Consider the following 21,329-nt stretch of genomic DNA (forward strand, 5'->3'; position numbering starts at 1 on the left):
TTACTATTACATGGATTTATTATGACGGTGTAGACTATTACATGGATTTATTATGACGGTGTAGGCTATTACATGGATTTATTATGACGGTGTAGACTATTACATGGATTTATTACGACGGTGTAGACTATTACATGGATTTATTACGACGGTGTAGACTATTACATGGATTTATTACGACGGTGTAGACTATTACATGGATTTATTACGACGGTGTAGACTATTACATGGATTTATTATGACGGTGTAGACTATTACATGGATTTATTATGACTTTTTAAAATGTAGATGTTCCAAAGGTCTGAATCAGTGGCTGTGTGGAAGCCAGGAGATGCTAAATTAGTTTGTTAATTAACGGTCAATTACCGTGAGACCGACAGTCATTTGCATGACAATCACCAGCTGATGCAATTTTGTGACTCCACAGTCCTAGGTGCACCCGGATAAGAACATGAAATGCATGCATTAAATATGGCAGAGATGGCAGACCATATCCATGTACTACACACACACACACACACACACACAGCCTATTCAGTCATGTTGATGTACCAATACATATGGAGATATGTTTGTCAAGTCCAAGCTTAACAAATGTATTTAGTGTGTGAGAGATGTGGCGAGGAGGGCACTCGAGCTACTTATGATCACAGGCCTAATGTCCAGAAAGGTGTGGCCTATAGGATCTGGTATGTGGCAGGAGATGATTGGATAAGAATCTCATTGACCAACCAGTGGTTCGCACTAGCAGGGCAGAGGCTTGTGCTGGTAAACCCTCCAACAGAGCTCTGGACTTAGATTACTCCTGGGGCTGTGGGCTGTGGTGTGTGGGTGTGGAGGAGACGGATAAACAAAAGTGTTGCCAGCATTTTCTTGCATAAGCAGCCGCCACTCGTCAGGTGTCCAAACAGAAAAGCCAGTGATTTATTAATAGACGTTTCTCTCTGCCTTCCCAGTTAGACTTCCCAATGCAACAATCCCAAACAAATTCAACAACAATGTGACAAAGGAGGTTATTCTGCTGTTGTCCTTTTCCACAAGGTCCATTGAGAACACTATGTATTTACATGGTACAAAATGTAGCTTGTTAATGCCACTCATTAGTGCCGGTTTACACTAACTACCGTTGTGGAAAACAATATCGATAGAATGTACATTTTTTTTGTAGACTGACTAAAATAAAGGCTTGGGCATTTTAAAAAGGTAATCGCTGGAAATCAAATCATTTTTAACATTGTATTTTGTCTGAGTCAGATGGCTCAGCTCATGTGACGTAAAGCTGTGGTGACAGCATTAACTGCTACTATCATTGGCACAGAATCTAATATGATAGAAGTTAAGGGCACCAAACTATTTTAACCTTGCATGTGTGCAATATGTCACTCAGATGTTATCTTAGCCTACTACTTTGTACGTTGTTTTGTCATAACTAAAGGTATTCTAGTTGAAATTGATTCACATTGGCATGCTTTTAGTATGACTTTGTGGATTAGGGTCCTGTACACTCAAGTTGTGCAACACATTTGGCACTAGATGTGATTCATAACAAGAGTTTTTCTAAACGATAATAAATCCCGACTTTGGAAACTCTCTGTTGGATCACAACCATTGTCATGCATCAGTTGTACAACCTGAGTGTCTATACCGGGGCCAAGGTGTATCACTGCATGTGATTTTCAAGTTGCATTGTGGCAGTGCATTAATGTATGGTGTGCCACTTGACATTCATATCAAAGTGGTGCAGTGTCCATTTTACACATTTAGCTGGTACACAGATATACCTCTCTTATGCATGGGTCGGAAGGGTGGTGAGAGCCTGCGTTTCAATTTGTGCTTACCATGTTCAGGAATGTTGATTTAAAAAAATGTGTGTATATATGTATATATGTATATATGTATATATGTATATATGTATATATGTATATATATATGTATATATATATATATTATTTGAAAGTTGACTCGGGTTGAAACGGAATGATACATAGCCTACTCCAATGAGATATCCCCCAAAAGGGTTCCACACACTGTTCCACACACTGACCAGCTGCCACAACCTGCAGAACACAGCAGCGGGTTGTCAGTGCAACTGCCGTCACCTCTGGATCCCACTTGTGTGCCGCATTTTTTAAAAGGGTGAATCTGCATTTGGAAAAATAAATGGACAACCCCACCACTGATTTGGTGAACAGCTGAGGGATGGGGCTGGATTAATGTAACTCCTCTCAAACTCATGGACAGAGCTATGGAGGCAAGGACTGACCATCCATTAAATCAACATGATAGTTTTAACCATGCTTTAATGATATGGTGTTTGTTTACAATTACGTTTGTGAACAAAAGTTGATGTAGATACCGCAGATTGCCAATGTTTAAACATCAACACTGTCGGATAAATCGATATATACCGATGCATGATTACGTTCTTCCAATTAATAGCGAGACATTTGGCAGAAAGCGAGCATATAGATAACCTTGTCCTATGTGAGGGTGTTAATCTAGCTAGTCTATATGATGCTATTCTTGGGCCAGGTTTGAGACTCGTCATTTAATCAAGCAGCACGCTCACGCCTAAGGGCTGCTCCCCTTTCTGTCTGCTGTAGCAGTAGCCTAGCAAACTCCCCGCCTATCCCCGTGTGGCAAAGGGCTGTTGAAGCATGTTCCTGTCCGGACTGACCTCCGCAGGGAAGGACACGGGCAAACCCTGCGCAAACGGTGTCCGGTTCACTGTTTACAACGCGTTGAGCGAGAGGCGAACCCCTCCGTCCGCCCAACTGTGCGCTAGCTCCCGGTCGCGTCCTCTAAGTACTTTTTTGCTATCGTACCTATTTATACCACGCGCACAGCCAGATCTGATTGCATCGTGGCACCAAGTGATTGTGCCATTAACTGCAAAGAGGGAGAGATGGTGATGGCTGGTAGAGCCATTCAATTATAGATTGACTCTCAGAACACCCCAGTCGGTATTGGAAGACGTAACGGGCAAACGTGGACTGTACAGAGAGCGGGTTAAAGCCACTCTAGGGGAAACGTATGTTATTTACTTGGATGGCAGCTCTATTTGATTCCTCTAAGCTTTGTAGTCGTCATTTCCAAATGAGTCAAGTTAATGATGCCTATAGTATTTCCCGAATTGGGCTATTAATGTTATTGTTGTGTTACATAATGCCACTCGAGAACAAAGCCTCGTGTGCAGCTGTCGTTTTAATTTATTGCACCTGTGATCTCCAGAACAGTAGTCTACACCAAGCTTTCGCCACAAGACTGCCTTCATAAATACAATAGGCAAAATCTAGTCGGTGGTGTAATATTTTCCCGCATTGAATTTCACATATTGCCTTTGACTATCTGTTGTGACATGCAGCATCCGACCTTGGGAGGACTCAGACATTTCTCTGTGGGGACTTTGTCACGTGGCAAAGTACCGACACTGCGCTAATGTAAACAATTCATGCTGCTAGCGGAGATTAAGCACCATGGACAGCGACCAACGGGAATCCCCGATCTGACATTTAAACGCTCTCTTTCCTCGTCCCTACCTGCATGTCTACTAGGGAAGGGATGTCATAGGCCACTGTAATATCATATGATATCCATTGGAAGAGTTGGGCCAAAGCAATGATCCCAAGGAGGATTTAGAACTTGGGTTAGTGAATCAGTCATGAGCGCCATCTAATGTATATAGACTGTGTATTGCACTAGGTGTGTGACAGGTGCACTGGTATAGGGTCTCAGGTGATCATTGCCATTTCATGAGTCTATATGCCGCAGAAGATCAAATGTAGGTTATTGGTGCGTACTTAGTATGAAACTGCTTAGGACTTCTGCTAGTTTTTGAACTGTAATGCATGATTGTTTGCATGACTATTGTATCAAAGCATGTACAAATGCAGGAGAGCTGATCTACACGTAGCCTATGGGGGCTTTTGGACAATCTAGGATCATATAACTTCATGGTCTGGTATCCTGATTGCCTGTGACATTATTCTACACAATGGAAGTAATGGGAAGAGAAGGTACATGCAGGTGGGAGTATATCTGACTTCTGGTGGATATAACATTATTCCTACTCCAGACACTAGCTGGGTCCCATGGAGGGCCAGTCTGTTGCTCACTGCTGTGGCCAGATGCTTAGCAGAGTGACCACGTTTTTGGGCAGTGCAGGGATCAGTAGAGTCAGGGGTCAACCTGTGTTCTGGCCAGGTTTAAAGGGCTTCTGGTGTTTTTTCATGGGCTTCTGGCCAGGTTTAGAGGTGGTGAATGAGCCTTGTCTGTGTCGCCACCTAGCTTCCTTGCACTCTATCAGGTCCGTGTTCAGTAGGGCACACTGTAAAGAAAGCTCTTTGAAATGTTTGCAATGGAAAACAAGGGTTTCATATTGCACAAGTTCAGGTAGTAATATATGGTTCCAAACTGTTTATCCCTACTGAACACACAAACCAGTTCATGCCCTGTGAGAATTACCTTATTGTCATTATTTTAGGTGATGAGGATGGGTCCATTGGTGACACAATGCAAACAGAAATGAAGTCGTGTTTCGTAGTTGACATGTATTTGTACACGCATTGTGTCTTTACAAACTTCTGTCAATCACGTCACCACAGAAATGAAGTAATGTGTTTCAGAGTTGCCTGGAACATTTTCAAAGTCTTTACAATCCTCTGGGTCAGTGTTGTGACCTCGTCCTTGGAGTTTGGACATCTGGCACATCGGGCACATTACTGACATGCGGTGATGTTTTCTCTCCTCAGCGATCAAGGAGTTCCCTGAAGACCTTTTCACCAACAACGAGCGCAAGAGTGGGGCCGTCCTGCTGCACATAGTGGCGGTAAGGCAGCTCTTTGAATGCATCTATTACTAATTATGATGCTTTCATCACTGGTCCAGTCCAAAATCAACCTCTTGTCCCTAGCCCTAGTTGGTAGACTTCTTGATTGCCCCCGGTATGACAGGTGTAAGTAATATGGGAATTCCTCCACCTAGACCTTGGTCTTAGAATGATGGCTGGAGTTTTCACCAAAAATATTTGCTGGGGTACTGATGGCTTAATTCAATATCTTCACATTAATTATATTTTATATCTTGTATTTTGTAATCATGAAAATTGAAAATATTTAAGGGGTCAAGTGATCTCGGTTTCAGTGGGTAAGAAACGTCTGGTACCCCCCCAGTATTATCAAGAGGTGTCTGAGGGTAGGCCACTAAGGGTAGGGTGTCAACTCACACTGCCCAGAGTGGGTGAAAAATGCACTTTGGTGATGACATTTCACTTATGTTCTAAAATTAATTTTTACCAAGACATATGATTGTTCATGTTGTGAATCGTTCAGGGGGTCTGTCTCATATTATTAACATTATGTCTAAGTTTGATTTCGTAACCTAATACATCCCATAATACGCACTGAGCTCTGTTGACCGAGCGGTGCGCTTTCTCGCAGCGACTTGTGGTGGTCGCAAAAAGCCAAATTAACATGACATAAACTGAATTAAATGTAAAAGGCTTTGCAAATACAAAGCTTGTGGGACGCTCAGTGCTCTGATATTTCACAGTGATACTGTCTTTGTTTTTGAGAGACATCTTTGAAAAAGAACAGGAATTTTGCATTAATATGTAAAAGCGTACACTCAAATCTGAAAATACTACACTCAAATCTGAAAATACTACATGTCATGTCTATCTTAGCTGTATTGTTTTATATGCTCTGGAAGCGATGCTATTTTTCTGATATTTGACTGCTTTTTTTTGGTCTGGCCTCCACTGATTTAGTCACCCCAATTTTTTTTAATACATTTTTTTTACCCATTGGTCAAAATATGTGTTAATTGGACACCCTATTAAGGGTTGAATGGACTGGCATACCTTGTCTCCATTTTCCACCACACCAGCTTGATCTCACACTAATTTGACCCAAAGCAGGGTCTCCTGCCCCCTTCTGTTGCCTCACTAACAGCAAACCTTGTCCTGTTGGGTTCTGTCCCGCTGGGTTCAGCCCTGGTCTGGGGGTTCTGTCCCGCTGGGTTCAGCCCTGGTCTGGGGGTTCTGTCCCGCTGGGTTCAGCCCTGGTCTGGGGGTTCTGTCCCGCTGGGTTCAGCCCTGGTCTGGGGGTTCTGTCCCGCTGGGTTCAGCCCTGGCCTGGGGGTTCTGTCCCGCTGGGTTCAGCCCTGGCCTGGGGGTTCTGTCCCGCTGGGTTCAGCCCTGGCCTGGGGGTTCTGTCCCGCTGGGTTCAGCCCTGGCCTGGGGGTTCTGTCCCGCTGGGTTCAGCCCTGGCCTGGGGGTTCTGTCCCGCTGGGTTCAGCCCTGGCCTGGGGGTTCTGTCCCGCTGGGTTCAGCCCTGGCCTGGGGGTTCTGTCCCGCTGGGTTCAGCCCTGGCCTGGGGGTTCTGTCCCGCTGGGTTCAGCCCTGGCCTGGGGGTTCTGTCCCGCTGGGTTCAGCCCTGGTCTGGGGGTTCTGTCCCGCTGGGTTCAGCCCTGGTCTGGGGGTTCTGTCCCGCTGGGTTCAGCCCTGGCCTGGGGGTTCTGTCCCGCTGGGTTCAGCCCTGGTCTGGGGGTTCTGTCCCGCTGGGTTCAGCCCTGGTCTGGGGGTTCTGTCCCGCTGGGTTCAGCCCTGGTCTGGGGGTTCTGTCCCGCTGGGTTCAGCCCTGGTCTGGGGGTTCTGTCCCGCTGGGTTCAGCCCTGGTCTGGGGGTTCTGTCCCGCTGGGTTCAGCCCTGGTCTGGGGGTTCTGTCCCGCTGGGTTCAGCCCTGGTCTGGGGGTTCTGTCCCGCTGGGTTCAGCCCTGGTCTGGGGGTTCTGTCCCGCTGGGTTCAGCCCTGGCCTGGGGGTTCTGTCCCGCTGGGTTCAGCCCTGGCCTGGGGGTTCTGTCCCGCTGGGTTCAGCCCTGGCCTGGGGGTTCTGTCCCGCTGGGTTCAGCCCTGGTCTGGGGGTTCTGTCCCGCTGGGTTCAGCCCTGGTCTGGGGGTTCTGTCCCGCTGGGTTCAGCCCTGGTCTGGGGGTTCTGTCCCGCTGGGTTCAGCCCTGGCCTGGGGGTTCTGTCCCGCTGGGTTCAGCCCTGGCCTGGGGGTTCTGTCCCGCTGGGTTCAGCCCTGGTCTGGGGGTTCTGTCCCGCTGGGTTCAGCCCTGGTCTGTGGGTTCTGTCCCGCTGGGTTCAGCCCTGGTCTGGGAACCTTTCCTCAATTTTACAGGTCTTCATTGTAAATATGAATGTGTTCTTAATCGACTTAGCTGTATAAATAAAATGCATCTCACATGTAATATGTGTCAAATTAAATGAATCAAGATTCTTCTTAACGTAATGCTATGAGGGTGAGATGAGAGGACTAATGGTAAATTGGAGCTAATTATTCACTGGTCTTACAGTGCCCCCTGTGGCTGGGCTGGAGCACAGCACCCTCTGGACCCAGTGTCAGTCTTGATCTATAATTTATATATCTATCACGTCAGCTGTACTGAAATAGAATAGTTTTTTTTTCTCCCACAATGCTAAGGAACAATTGCCTGCTCACGTCTTTGTGCTGTCTTGCCAACTGCTATGGTTATTTGGCATGAAAATGATCACAATAGTTGGCTATCCAGCACGAATAGATCTGGGACCAGGCTAGGCGGATATTATGCAGTATGCACTGCAGTTAATGTCTAAGCAATATGCAAACAATTTTCAACGTGATCGTATCAATCCCAGATCAGATGGCTATCATTCTACTAGGTGGTAGTAGTAGTTCCATCTTCAGATATGTTAGGTAGAAGGTTCCCCACATTTATTACCTTAGGAATGTAATCCTAGATGTTTCTAATCCTCTCAGATCTACGTCATACCTAGCAGCTATGTGTTAGGGCTCCATTTTGGGATTGGTCGATAGTGCTCTCTAGGTCCTTCCTTCCTTCCTTCCTTGATCTGCCAAGTTTCCTATCAGTTAAGCAAATTTCTGTTGGAGTTCATGTTTGACGCGTATGCTCGCGCACACACCATGACTTCTCTCCCGTCTCTCCACAGGCCCTCTATATGTTCCTGGCCCTGGCTATAATCTGTGATGACTACTTTGTGACATCGCTGGAGAAGATCTGTGAGGTGAGGGACAGTTTCCCCCCACCCTTGTTAGGAACACAATCTGGTGAAAGTGGTCAGAGATATTAGGCCTTATGTTCTTAACACAGGTAAGTTTTCTGCTAACATAGTAGCTAGGTTGGCACTTTACTTCTCGAGTAATACTTTCACTAATCAATATTCTTTGAGAACTGAATCAAATATTCCTAATGAAGTACTTCTCTATTCTATGATTGATTTGGGTGTGACGATGCATGAAGTGCCACATTTGAAATGCAAAGCTTTTTGGAAGCTCACCTTGAGTAAGCACTCTGGTCTCTCTGGTAAGCACACTCTCCTCTCTGGTCTCCTCTCTCGTCTCTTTCTGTCCGTCAGAAACTAGACCTAAGTGAGGATGTTGCCGGAGCCACTTTTATGGCAGCTGGGAGTTCTGCTCCAGAGCTGTTTGCCTCTGTCATTGGTAAGATATGACACACACACACCAACACATCATCTCTGATACCCAGAAGTAAAGTCTTGTGTATTTGCGTCAGATGCTGGATTATGTTTTGTGGAGAGATGTATGGGATAAAATACTAACCATACTAGAGAAGTCTCCACCCCCCTAAACGTGAACTTTCAGACAAAGCATGAACCAAATGTCCCCTCCCCATTCTGAAATGTGAAAGATGTCAACTCCTGGGAAACTGTGATTTGTCCAAATGATCAGTGTCTAAAAAAAAAACCTGCGTACCGGAAAAAAGTGACTTAATCATCACATCCCACAGTCTTCTGACAGACACTACGTGTGTCTGTTCACCAGATTTAACACACACACACACACACACACACACACACACACACACACACACACCCCAATATATCCAAATATAAAAAACACACACACACTCTCCCAGATGGCTGTTGTCAGGGCTGATTGTGGATGGCTCCCTCCCTCTGTGCAGGTGTCTTCATCACCCACGGTGATGTGGGCGTTGGGACAATCGTTGGCTCAGCCGTCTTTAATATCCTGTGCATCATCGGTGTGTGCGGAATCTTCGCCGGACAGGTGTGTGTGTTTCTTTCCACGTATGCATGTGTGCGTGCAGGTCTCGTTTAGCGCAGCATTTGCGTTTAGATCACTTATGGGCTGAGAAGTAAATGGGAAGATTGAGTTCCCCTAAGGGGAACCATGTCCAGATGACTGTTGATGTTTGTCTTGGAAAGCATATTTCTGGTCCCGTGTTCAGAAAGAGCAGGAGTGCTGATCTAGGATCAGTTTAGCCTCTTTTAGATGATAATGAATAGGATTACAGAGCCTTCAGAAAGTATTAAGACCATTAAAACAAAATCATCAGCAATCTGCACACAATACTCCATAATGACAAAGTGAAAACAGATTTCTTTTGACATTTTTGCAAATGTATTAAAAATAAACAAATACCTTATTTATGTACAGTTGAAGTTGGAAGTTTACATACACCTCAGCCAAATACATTTAAACTCAGTTTTTCACAATTCCTGACATTTAATCATAGTAAAAAATCCCTGTGATTAGTTAGGATCATCACTTTATTTTAAGAATGTAAAAATGTCAGAATAATAGTAGAGAATTATTTAGTTCACCTTTTATTTCTTTCATCACATTCCCACTCGGTCAGAAGTTTACATGCACTCAATTAGTATTTGGTAGCATTGCCTTTAAATTGTTTAACTTGGGTTAAATGTTTTGAGTAGCCTTCCATTCCTCCTGACAGAGCTGGTGTAACTGTCAGGTTTGAAGGCCTTGCTCACACACGCTTTTTCAGTTCTGACCACACATTTTCTATAGGATTGAGGTCAGGGCTTTGTGATGGCCACTCCAATACCTTGACTTTGTTGTCCTTAAGCCATTTTGCCACACCTTTGGAAGTATGCTTGGGGTCATTGTCCATTTGGAAGACCCATTTGCGATCAAGCTTTAACTTCCTGACTGATGTCTTGAGATGTTGCTTCAATATATCCACAATTTTCCTGCCTCGTGATGCCATCTATTTTGTGAAGTGCCCCAGTCTCTCCTGCAGCAAAGCACCCCCACAACATGATGCTGCCACCCCCGTGCTTCACAGTTGGGATTGTATTCTTCGGCTTGCAAGCCTCCCCCTTTTCCTTCAAACATAACGATGGTCATTATGGCCAAACAGTTAGATTTTTGTTTCATCAGACCAGAGGACATTTCTCCAAAAAGTATGCTCTTTGTCCCCATGTGCAGTTGCAAACTGTAGTAGAGGTCGACCGACTGATTTTAACGCCTATACCAATTAATGGAGGACCAAAAAAAGCCGATGCCGATTGTTTTTTTTATTTTTATATATATAGATTTGATTTATTTGTAATAATGACAATTACAACAATACTGAAGGACACTTATTTTAACTTAATATAATACATCAATAAAATAAATTTCGTCTCAAATAAATAATGAAACATGTTCAATTTGGTTTAAATAATGCAAAAACAAAGTGTTGGAGAAGAAAGTAAAAGTGCAATATGTGCCATGTAAGAAAGCTAACGTTTAAGTTCCTTGCTCTGAACATGAGAACATATGAAAGCTGGTGGTTCCTTTTAACATGAGTCTTCAATATTCCAAGATAAGTTTTAGGTTGAAGTTATTATAGGACTTTATTACCCATCGCTCCACAAAAGCCGCGGCCCTTGCAGAGCAAGGGGAACAACCACTTGAAGTCTCGGAGCGAGTGACGTTTGAAACGCTATTAGCGCGCAACCCGTTAACTAGCTAGCCATTTCATATCGGTTGCACCAGCCTAATCTCGGGAGGTGATAGGCTTGAAGTCATAAACAGCTGCTGGCAAAACGCACGAAAGTGCTATTTGAATGAATGCTTACTAGCCTGCTGGTGCCTACCATCGCTCAGTTAGACTGCTCTATCAAATCATAGACTTAGTTATAACATGATAACACACAGAAATACGAGCCTTAGGTCATTAATATGGTTGACTCCGGAAACTATCATCTCAAACAAGACATTTATTCTTTCAATATAATACGGAACAGTTCCGTATTTTATCTAACGTGTGGCATCCATAAGTCTAAATATTCCTGTTACATTGCACAACCTTCAATGTTATGTCATAATTATGTAAAATTCTGACAAATTAGGTGGCCCAAACTGTTGCATATACACTGATTCTGCGCGCAATGAACGCAAGAGAAGTGACACAATTTCACCTGGTTAATATTGCCTGCTGACCTGGATTTCTTTTAGCTAAATATGCAGGTTTAAATATGTATACTTCTGTGTATTGACTTTAAGAAAGGCATTGATGTTTATGGTTAGGTACACATTGGAGCAACGATACGCACCGCATCGGTTATATGCAACGCAGGACACGCTAGATAAACTAGTAATATCATCAACCATGTGTAGTTAACTAGTGATTATGATTGATTTGATTTTTTTACAAGAACTTTAATGCTAGCTAGCAACTTGCCTTGGCTTACTGCATTCGCGTAACAGGCAGTCTCCTCGTGGAGTGCAATGAGGCAGGTGGTTAGAGCGTTGGACTAGTTAAATGTAAGGTTGCACGATTGAATCCCCCGAGCTGAGTTAAAAATCTGTCATTCTGCCCCTGAACGAGGCAGTTGACCCACTGTTCCCCGGTAGGCCGTCATTGAAAATAAGAATATGTTCTTAACTGACTTGCCGAGTTAAATAAAGATTTTAAAGGTGTATAAAAAAAAAATTGGCCAAATCGGTGTCCAAAAATACAAATTTCCGATTGTTATGAAAACTTAAAATCGGCCATTCCGATTAATCGGTCGACCTCTAAACTGTAGTCTGGCTTTTTATGGTGGTTTTGGAGCAGTGGCTTCTTCCTTGCTGAGCAGCCTTTCAGGTTATGTTGATTATAGGACTCGTTTTACTGTGGATATAGATACTTGTACCTGTTTCCTCCAGCATCTTCACACGGTCCTTTGCTGCTGTTCTGGGATTGATTTCACCTTTTCGCACCAAAGTATGTTCATCTCAAGTAGACTGAATGTGTCTTCTTCCTGAGTGGTTATGACAGCTGCGTGGTCCCATGGTGTTTATACTTGCATACTATTGTTTGTACAGACGAATGTGGTACCTTCAAGCGTTTGGAAATTGCTCCCAAGGATGAACCAGACTTGTGGAGGTCTTGGCTGATTAAAAAAAACAGATTTTTATTTTTATTTCAAGCAAAAAGGCACTGGTTTGAAGGTAGGCCTTGAAATACATCAACAGGTACACCTCCAATTGACTCAACTGATGTCAATTAGCCTATCAGAAGCTTCTAAAGCCATTAGATAATTTTCTGGAATTTTCCAAGCTGTTTAAAGGAACAGTCAATGTTAACTTCTGACCCACTGGAATTGTGAGAGTGAAATAATCTGTCTGTAAACAAGTGTTGGAAAGATTACATGTCATGCACAAAGTAGATGTCCTTGCCAAAACTATAGTTTGTTAACAAGAAATTTGTGGAGTGGTTGAAAAACGAGCTTTAATGACTCCAATCTAAGTGTCTGTAAACTTCCGGCTTCAACTGTACGTATTCAGACCCTTTGCTTTGAGACCCTAAATTGAGTTCTGGTCCTGTTTCCTTTGATCATCTATGTTTCTACAAGTTATTTGGAGTCCACCAGTGGCAAATTCAGGTGATTGGACATGATTCGGGAAAGCACACGCCTGTCTATATAAGGCCCCACAGTTGACAGTGCATGTCAGAGCAAAAACAAAGCCATGAGGTCGAAGGAATTGTCTGTATAGTTCCGAGACAGGATTGTTTCGAGGCACAGATCTGGGGAAGGGTACCAAAACATTTCTGCAGCATTGAAGGTCCCCAAGAACACAGTGGCCTCCATTCTAAATGGAGGAAGTTTAGATTCACCAAGACTTCCTAGAGCTGACTACCCGGCCATACAGAGCAAACAGGGGAGAATGGCAATGGTCAGGGAGGTGACAGAGAACACGATGGTCACACTGACAGCGCTCCAGAGTTTCTCTGTGGAGATGGGAGAACCTTCCAGAAGGACAACCATCTCTGCAGCACTCCACAAATCCTGCCTTTATGGTAGAGTGGCCAGACAGAAGCAGCTCGTCAGTAAAAGGCACATGACAGCCCACTTGGAGTTTGCCAAAAGCTCCCTAATGGACTCTCAGACCATGAGAAACAACATACTCTGGTCTGATGAAACCAACATTTTATTCTGGCCTGAATGCCAAGCATCACATCTGGAGGAAACATGGCACCATCCCTACTGGGAAGCGTGGTAGTGGCAGCATCGTGCTGGGAAGCGTGGTAGTGGCAGCATCCCTGCTGGGAAGCGTGGTAGTGGCAGCATCCCTGCTGTGAAGCGTGGTAGTGGCAGCATCCCTGCTGTGAAGCGTGGTAGTGGCAGCATCCCGCTGTGAAGCGTGGTAGTGGCAGCATCCCGCTGTGAAGCGTGGTAGTGGCAGCATCGTGCTGTGAAGCGTGGTAGTGGCAGCATCGTGCTGTGAAGCGTGGTAGTGGCAGCATCGTGCTGTGAAGCGTGGTAGTGGCAGCATCCCTACTGTGAAGCGTGGTAGTGGCAGCATCCGTGCTGTGAAGCGTGGTAGTGGCAGCATCCGTGCTGTGAAGCGTGGTAGTGGCAGCATCCGTGCTGTGAAGCGTGGTAGTGGCAGCATCCGTGCTGTGAAGCGTGGTAGTGGCAGCAGCGTGCTGGGAAGTGTTGTAGTGGCAGCAGTTTACCTTCCAACAGGACAACGACCCTAAGCACACAGCCAAGATGACAGAAGTGGCTTTGGGACAAGTCTCTGAACATCCTTGAGTGTCCCAGAGCCTGGACTTGAACCTGATTTGAACAACCGCAACACTCTCCATCCAACATGACACAAGCTTGAGAGGATCTGCAGAGAAGAATGGGAGAGATTCCCCCAGTACACGTGTGCCAAGCTTGTAGCATCATACCCAAGAAGACTCGAGGCTGTAATCGCTGCCAAAGGTACTTCAACAATGTACTGAGTAAAGGGTTTGAATACTTATGTACATGTGATATTTCAGTTTTTTAATTTTTTTAAATGTTTTTTTTTTTTATAAAGCAGCAAAAATGTGTAAACCTGTTTTTTCTTCACCGTTATGGGCTATTGTGTGTAAAAACAATTGAATCAATATTATAATCAGGCTTTAACCTAACGTGGAAAAAGTCAGGGTTTCTGAATACATTCCGAATGCGCTATACGTAGAAAAAGGGATCCTAGATCAGAACGTCTAGTCTGGGACACTTTAGTTACTGAATACCAGAACGGGATCTCTTTCCTGACTCTTTCTCTTTCTAGGTCGTAATGTTGGGTTGGTGGTCTGTTTTCCGAGATTCATTCTACTACATCTTGTCTATCCTAGCTCTTATTGCAGTAAGTCTTTACATTAAATTGCTCTTAACATGTACTGTATTCCACCATAAACAATATATTTATTGAATACTTCCTAACTGGCATTGTTTTGATTTCTGCCTGTGCTCTTTTTCCCCAGTTCATTTACGATGAGAAGGTGGTGTGGTAAGTGATCTGCCCCTTTTTTAAATATGACTTTTGATATTTCATTGGTTATGTACCTGAACTCTGCTCCTTTATTGGGTCATATGTGATTTTATTGGGTTACTGTGATGTGATTTCATTGGTCTGTGCTCCTCTGTCCGTCTCAGGTGGGAGAGCCTGGTGTTGGTGCTCATGTACTGTGGATACATCCTCATCATGAAGTAATTGCTGCACTACTAAGTCTGACATCACGCAACTCAGGGCGGCCAATGAAACTGAGGGCGGATATCTTGAAGAGATTCTCCTGTACTTTTTAGCCAGTAGTTCTAAAAGTAGAGCTAGCGAGCCAAAAGTGGTCCCCAGAAAAAAAGAAAATGGTGTACGACTTCACATACAGCACCAGTCAAAAGTTTGGGCACGCCTACTCATTCAAGGGTTTTTCTTTCTTTTGACTGTTTTCTACATTGTAGAGTGTGCAAAGCTGTCATCAAGGGTGGCTACTTTGAAGAATCTCAAATATGAAATATATATTTTTAACACTTTGTTTGGTTACTACATGATTCATAGTTTGTCTTCACTATTATTCTACAATGTAGACAATAGGAAAAATACATGAAAAACCCTGAAATGAGTAGGTGTGTCAACTGTTTTGACTGGTACTGTATGTGCAGACATGTGAAAAGTATGTGGAAACCTGCTTGTTTTTATTTATTTGACCTTTATTTAACCAGGCAAGTCAGTTAAGAACAAATTCTTATTTTCAATGACGGCCTAGGAACAGTGGGTTAACTGCCTGTTCAGGGGCAGAACAACAGATTTGTACCTTGTCAGCTCGGTGGTTTGATCTTGCAACCTTCCAGTTACTAGTCCAATGCTCTAACCACTAGGCTACGCTGCCGCCCCGTTGAACATCTCATTCCAAAATCATTGGCATTAATATGGAGTTGGTCGCCCCTTTGCTGCTACAACAGCCTCCACTCTTCTGGGAAGGCTTTCCACTAGATGTTGGTACATTACTGCTATAACAGCCTCCACTCTTCTGGGAAGGCTTTCCACTAGATGTTGGAACATTGCTGCTATAACAGCCTCCACTCTTCTGGAAAGGCTTTCCACTAGATGTTGGTACATTACTGCTATAACAGCCTCCACTCTTCTGGGAAGGCTTTCCACTAGATGTTGGAACATTGCTGCTATAACAGCCTCCACTCTTCTGGAAAGGCTTTCCACTAGATGTTGGTACATTACTGCTATAACAGCCTCCACTCGTCTGGGAAGGCTTTCCACTAGATGTTGGTACATTGCTGCTATAACAGCCTCCACTCTTCTGGGAAGGCTTTCCACTAGATGTTGGAACATTGCTGCTATAACAGCCTCCACTCTTCTGGGAAGGCTTTCCACTAGATGTTGGAACATTGCTGCTATAACAGCCTCCACTCTTCTGGAAAGGCTTTCCACTAGATGTTGGAACATTGCTGCTATAACAGCCTCCACTCTTCTGGGAAGGCTTTCCACTAGATGTTGGTACATTGCTGCTATAACAGCCTCCACTCTTCTGGGAAGGCTTTCCACTAGATGTTGGAACATTGCTGCTATAACAGCCTCCACTCTTCTGGAAAGGCTTTCCACTAGATGTTGGAACATTGCTGCTATAACAGCCTCCACTCTTCTGGGAAGGCTTTCCACTAGATGTTGGTACATTACTGCTATAACAGCCTCCACTCTTCTGGGAAGGCTTTCCACTAGATGTTGGTACATTGCTGCTATAACAGCCTCCACTCTTCTGGGAAGGCTTTCCACTAGATGTTGGTACATTACTGCTATAACAGCCTCCACTCTTCTGGGAAGGCTTTCCACTAGATGTTGGAACATTGCTGCTATAACAGCCTCCACTCTTCTGGAAAGGCTTTCCACTAGATGTTGGAACATTGCTGCTATAACAGCCTCCACTCTTCTGGGAAGGCTTTCCACTAGATGTTGGTACATTACTGCTATAACAGCCTCCACTCTTCTGGGAAGGCTTTCCACTAGATGTTGGTACATTGCTGCTATAACAGCCTCCACTCTTCTGGGAAGGCTTTCCACTAGATGTTGGAACATTGCTGCTATAACAGCCTCCACTCTTCTGGGAAGGCTTTCCACTAGATGTTGGTACATTACTGCTATAACAGCCTCCACTCTTCTGGGAAGGCTTTCCACTAGATGTTGGTACATTGCTGCTATAACAGCCTCCACTCTTCTGGGAAGGCTTTCCACTAGATGTTGGTACATTACTGCTATAACAGCCTCCACTCTTCTGGGAAGGCTTTCCACTAGATGTTGGTACATTGCTGCTATAACAGCCTCACCTCTTCTGGGAAGGCTTTCCACTAGATGTTGGAACATTGCTGCTATAACAGCCTCCACTCTTCTGGAAAGGCTTTCCATTGTTGGAACATTGCTGCTATAACAGCCTCCACTCTTCTGGGAAGGCTTTCCACTAGATGTTGGTACATTACTGCTATAACAGCCTCCACTCTTCTGGGAAGGCTTTCCACTAGATGTTGGTACATTGCTGCTATAACAGCCTCCACTCTTCTGGGAAGGCTTTCCACTAGATGTTGGTACATTACTGCTATAACAGCCTCCACTCTTCTGGGAAGGCTTTCCACTAGATGTTGGAACATTGCTGCTATAACAGCCTCCACTCTTCTGGGAAGGCTTTCCACTAGATGTTGGAACATTGCTGCTATAACAGCCTCGCCTCTTCTGGGAAGGCTTTCCACTAGATGTTGGAACATTACTGCTATAACAGCCTCCTCTCTTCTGGGAAGGCTTTCCACTAGATGTTGGAACATTGCTGCTATAACAGCCTCCACTCTTCTGGGAAGGCTTTCCACTAGATGTTGGAACATTGCTGCTATAACAGCCTCCACTCTTCTGGAAAGGCTTTCCACTAGATTTTGGAACGTTGCTGCTATAACAGCCTCCACTCTTCTGGGAAGGCTTTCCACTAGATTTTGGAACGTTGCTGCTATAACAGCCTCCACTCTTCTGGAAAGGCTTTCCACTAGATTTTGGAACGTTGCTGCCATAACAGCCTCCACTCTTCTGGGAAGGCTTTCCACTAGATGTTGTAACATTGCTGCTATAACAGCCTCCTCTCTTCTGGGAAGGCTTTCCACTAGATGTTGGTACATTGCTGCTATAACAGCCTCCTCTCTTCTGGGAAGGCTTTCCACTAGATGTTGGTACATTGCTGCTATAACAGCCTCCACTCTTCTGGGAAGGCTTTCCACTAGATGTTGTAACATTGCTGCTATAACAGCCTCCTCTCTTCTGGGAAGGCTTTCCACTAGATGTTGGAACATTGCTGCTATAACAGCCTCCACTCTTCTGGGAAGGCTTTCCACTAGATGTTGTAACATTGCTGCTATAACAGCCTCCACTCTTCTGGGAAGGCTTTCCACTAGATGTTGTAACATTGCTGCTATAACAGCCTCCTCTCTTCTGGGAAGGCTTTCCATTAGATGTTGGTACATTGCTGCTATAACAGCCTCCACTCTTCTGGGAAGGCTTTCCATTAGATGTTGGTACATTACTGCTATAACAGCCTCCACTCTTCTGGGAAGGCTTTCCACTAGATGTTGGTACATTGCTGCTATAACAGCCTCCTCTCTTCTGGGAAGGCTTTCCACTAGATGTTGTAACATTGCTGCTATAACAGCCTCCACTCTTCTGGGAAGGCTTTCCACTAGATGTTGGTACATTGCTGCTATAACAGCCTCCTCTCTTCTGGGAAGGCTTTCCACTAGATGTTGGTACATTGCTGCTATAACAGCCTCCACTCTTCTGGGAAGGCTTTCCACTAGATGTTGTAACATTGCTGCTATAACAGCCTCCTCTCTTCTGGGAAGGCTTTCCACTAGATGTTGGAACATTGCTGCTATAACAGCCTCCACTCTTCTGGGAAGGCTTTCCACTAGATGTTGTAACATTGCTGCTATAACAGCCTCCACTCTTCTGGGAAGGCTTTCCACTAGATGTTGTAACATTGCTGCTATAACAGCCTCCTCTCTTCTGGGAAGGCTTTCCATTAGATGTTGGTACATTGCTGCTATAACAGCCTCACCTCTTCTGGGAAGGCTTTCCACTAGATGTTGTAACATTGCTGCTATAACAGCCTCCACTCTTCTGGGAAGGCTTTCCACTAGATGTTGTAACATTGCTGCTATAACAGCCTCCTCTCTTCTGGGAAGGCTTTCCATTAGATGTTGGTACATTGCTGCAGGGACTTGTTCCATTCAGCCACGAAGGCATTAGTGAGGTCGGGGACTAATGTTGGGTGATTAGCTCTGCATTCGCAGTCGGTGTTCCAATTCATCCCAAAGGTGTTCGATAGGATTGAGATCAGGGCTCTGTGCAGGCCAGTCAAGTTCTTCCACACCGATCTCGGGGGGGGGATTCTGTATGGACCTCGCTGTGTGCATAGGGGCATTGTCATGCTGAAACAGGAAAGGGCCCTCCCCAAACTGTTGCCACAAAGTTGGAAGCACAGCCTCGTCGAGAATATTATTGTATGCTGTATCGTTTAGAATTTCCCTTCACTTGAACTAAGGGTGCTAGCCCAAACAATCAAATCACATTTTATTTGTCACATACACATAGTTGGCATATGTTAATGTGAGTGTTGCGAAATGCTTGTGCTTCTAGTTCTGACAGTGCAGTAATATCTAACAATTCCCTAACAACCACCAAATACATACAAATCTAAAGGGGTGAATGAGAATATGTACATATAAGTATATGGCCGAGCGGCATAGGCAAGGTGCAATAGATGGTATAAGATGCAGTATAGACATGTAAACCATTATTTAGAGTGGCATTGTATGAAGTGACTAGTGATCCATTTATTAAAGTGGCCAGTGACTGGGTCTCAATGTAGGCAGCAGCCTCTGAGTTAGTGGTGGTTGTTTAACAGTCTGATGGCCTTGAGATAGAAGCTGTTTTTCAGTCTCTCAGTCCCAGCTTTGGTGCCCCTGTACTGACCTCAAATTCTGGATGGTATAGCGGGGTGAACAGGCAGTTGCTCGGGTGGTTGAGGTCCTTGATGATCTTTTTGGCATTCCTGTGACATCGGGTGTCATGGAGGGCTGTTAGTTGGCCCCCGGTGATGCGTTGTGCAAACCGCACCACCCCCTGGAGAGCCTTGTGGTTGTGGGCGGAGCAGTTGCCGTACCAGGCGGTGATACAGCCCGACAGAATGCTCTCGATTGTGCAGCTGTGAAAGTTTGAGCGTTTTGGGTGACAAGACCAATTTCCTCAGCCTCCTGAGGTTGAAGAGGCACTGTTGCGCCTTCTTCACCACACTGTTTGTGTGGGTGGACCATTTCAGTTTGTCAACGACGTCTACGCCGAGGAACTTAGACCACTATTCCTCCTCCACCTACTTTACAGTTGGCACTATGCATTCTGGTAGGTAGCGTTCGCCTGGCATCCGCCAAACCCTGATTCGCCCATTGAACTGCTAGATGGTGACGTGTGATTCATCGTTCCAGAGAACGTGTTTCCACTGCTCCAGAGTCCAATGGCGATGAGCTTTACACCACTACAGTCGACACCTGGCATTGCGCATGGTGATCTTAAACTTGTGTGCGGCTGCTCTAACATGGAAACCCATTTCATTAATCTCCGGACGAACAGGTCTTGTGCTGCCGTTGCTCCCAGAGGTTTGTTTGGAACTCTCTAGTGAGTGTTGCTCCCAGAGGTTTGTTTGGAACTCTCTAGTGAGTGTTGCTCCCAGAGGTTTGTTTGGAACTCTCTAGTGAGTGTTGCTCCCAGAGGTTTGTTTGGAACTCTCTAGTGAGTGTTGCTCCCAGAGGTTTGTTTGGAACTCTCTAGTGAGTGTTGCGACCGAGGCTTTTTACATGCTATGTGCTTCCTGTTCTGTGAGCTTGTGTGACCTACCACTTCGTGGTAAGAGCCGTTGTTCCTCTTAGACGTTTCCACTTCACAACAGCACTTACAGTTAACTGGGGCAGCTCTAGCAGGGCAGCATTTTGACTTGTTGGAAAGATGGCATCCTATAACGGTGCCACGTTAAGTCACTGAGCTCTTCAGTATGGACCATTCTACTGCCAGTGTTTGTCTATGGAGATTGCATGGCGGTGTGCTCGATGTTATACACCTGTCAGCAACAGGTGTGGCTGAAATAGCCAAATTCACTCCTTTGAAGGGATGTCCACATACTTTGGGCCTTTTATTGTATGTGCACCACGTCCTCGCTCGCTCTCTGCTGTGTGTTCATCTAACTCAAATGGCAAGGTGGTGAAGCTCAATGGCTAGAACTTGAATTGCTTGGGGGCTGGCCCACGTGGGTGGGAAAATGTAGGGAAAATGGTGAAGCACAGCTACCAGAAAACACCCTAGGGATTTGGTGGCTAATTTAGGTAAGACCGTAATTCTGGTGATAGTTTGAACATGTGAAGCAACACAAACATTTGCATACGCACTATACATACACATGGATTTAGTACTGTAGATATGTGGTGGAGTAGGAGCCTGAGGGCACACGGTGTGTTGTGAAATCTGTGAATGTTTTAAAATGATATAAACTGCCTTAATTTTGCTGGACCCCAGGAGAGTAGCTTCTGCTTTGGCAGGAACTAGTGGGGATCCATAATAAACCCCAGGAAGAGTAGCTGCTGCTTTGGCAGGAACTAGTGGGGATCCATAATAAACCCCAGGAAGAGTAGCTGCTGCTTTGGCAGGAACTAATGGGGATCCATAATAAATAC

At 44.9% G+C, this 21,329-nt stretch overlaps 1 protein-coding gene across 3 annotated transcripts in view; it reads left to right on the forward strand.

The window, feature by feature from the left end:
* The window catches only part of LOC118379751 (sodium/potassium/calcium exchanger 4-like), a 51,695-nt gene that overhangs the window by 15,629 nt on the left and 14,737 nt on the right, over positions 1 to 21,329 (forward strand). For all 3 annotated transcript variants that reach the window (XM_052524118.1, XM_052524117.1, XM_052524116.1), the window contains exons 3-9: positions 4,752 to 4,828; positions 7,989 to 8,063; positions 8,415 to 8,499; positions 8,984 to 9,087; positions 14,359 to 14,433; positions 14,552 to 14,577; positions 14,724 to 14,777. In XM_052524118.1, the coding sequence (XP_052380078.1) occupies positions 4,752 to 4,828; positions 7,989 to 8,063; positions 8,415 to 8,499; positions 8,984 to 9,087; positions 14,359 to 14,433; positions 14,552 to 14,577; positions 14,724 to 14,777 (496 nt within the window). The remainder of the gene's footprint in view (positions 1 to 4,751; positions 4,829 to 7,988; positions 8,064 to 8,414; positions 8,500 to 8,983; positions 9,088 to 14,358; positions 14,434 to 14,551; positions 14,578 to 14,723; positions 14,778 to 21,329) is intronic.

Source organism: Oncorhynchus keta, chromosome 8, assembly GCF_023373465.1.
Source record: "Oncorhynchus keta strain PuntledgeMale-10-30-2019 chromosome 8, Oket_V2, whole genome shotgun sequence".
Lineage (NCBI taxonomy): Eukaryota > Metazoa > Chordata > Actinopteri > Salmoniformes > Salmonidae > Oncorhynchus > Oncorhynchus keta.